Raw genomic sequence first — 1,441 nt, forward strand, 5'->3', positions numbered from 1 at the left:
CACGACCGACTTCCCCCTTCTTAGCTCAACCTTATGAACCGAAATTGCATGAAATTTGCGAATAAATCTGGTTTTTCGAGAGACCCACCTGGAACCCAGCTAAATCTCTTGGTTTTGATGTTTCCAGGTTTGGTTTTTAAGATCTATCTGTGACGTCTGAGCGGTGTTCATCCCGTAGCCCGGAGAATGAAGTTATACGTTGATGATTCGACTAAAGAATATCACGTGATTGATTACTGCTACCTTCCGACAAGCTATCGATTTGTGGAATCACGTAATTTGAGGAGGGCAAGGAAACTGAACTGATGGAAAACAGTTGTACTTAATTTTATGACGAAACCGCCCAGAATATTCTCCAACATGTGGGGAATTACAGCAACATTAAGGCATCCGAGTAAGCAAAATTGAGATATCTAAGCCTGGCGTTGAAGCAGATGGCCGATTCATTCATTCTGAAGAAGTCATCAAGCTTAATTTCAGGTAGCTCATTGTGCAGCCTGTTGTCAGTCTTCTTTTGCTGTCTGTCTTCTGTGTTGTCTTTGACCTCTCCGCTGTCAACCTGAGAGAGTCTTGGAATATCACCACCGGTCTGACCATAGTTGTACCCGAGGGTTGTACATGTTTGAAAAACGAATCACCCACTCTCGATTCATTTCAGACTAGTTTCGCCGTCTATTGTCCCGTTGTCCTCCCCACTTTCAGCTCGTGTTGACTGTCATGTTGACCTCCATTGTGATCTACTTGTACACGGTGATTGCCTTCAACTTTTTGCGAAAATTCTACGTGAAAGACAATGATGGCGTCCAAGATCCCAAATGCAATGATATGATGACGGTAAGTTTGTTCCTTCGTCTTCTGTTTATCTTGACGAATGTTAAACCTTGTACTAGTTGAACCTTCTGCACGGGATCCGTGAGGGACCTGTTTCAGCTGAGGGAAGTTGTCGACGGGAAAAATTCCATAGACCACACGTCTTTTTCTGGTGATCTTGTCGGATTATGGCGTAATTCGGCATGCTTCACTTAGAGGACGTGCTTCATATGTTCTGCAACTGTGACGTGTGCTTGGAGAAGCCACTACGTGGTAGGGTTTTGTTATTGTTTCCGTCTACTCAGGTTTTTGTTCGGGTGTTCTCTGTTTTCTCTACCAACACACCACAATCTGCTGCGCACCAATCAAACATGTTTTCGCTGAGTTGGCGCTGTTTGTAAGGCTGAAAAGCGTGGAAGCACTGATCACAGCTGTTTCATCCTTATTGGGAATCATTAGCAGCGCGCATCTCACGAAACTCCGGAAAGTCTCGAACCCGCGACATCCTGGTTAGTAGTTTGAACACTTAACCGTTTGTCCACGAGTGGCTGATCAGCAGTGTGATTAACCCGCACTTAGGCAGGATATAGCGCCGCTCATCCTTCAATCACGGAATCCACATCACGCGGTC

At 45.2% G+C, this 1,441-nt stretch overlaps 1 protein-coding gene across 1 annotated transcript in view; it reads left to right on the forward strand.

Moving 5' to 3' along the window:
* The window catches only part of T265_09254 (hypothetical protein), a gene marked incomplete at both ends in the record, with an annotated part of 179,014 nt that overhangs the window by 175,133 nt on the left and 2,440 nt on the right, over positions 1–1,441 (forward strand). The window contains one exon of the mRNA XM_009175285.1: positions 703–834. Coding sequence (XP_009173549.1) covers positions 703–834 — 132 coding nt within the window. The remainder of the gene's footprint in view (positions 1–702; positions 835–1,441) is intronic.

This window comes from Opisthorchis viverrini, assembly GCF_000715545.1.
Source record: "Opisthorchis viverrini unplaced genomic scaffold opera_v5_270, whole genome shotgun sequence".
Lineage (NCBI taxonomy): Eukaryota > Metazoa > Platyhelminthes > Trematoda > Opisthorchiida > Opisthorchiidae > Opisthorchis > Opisthorchis viverrini.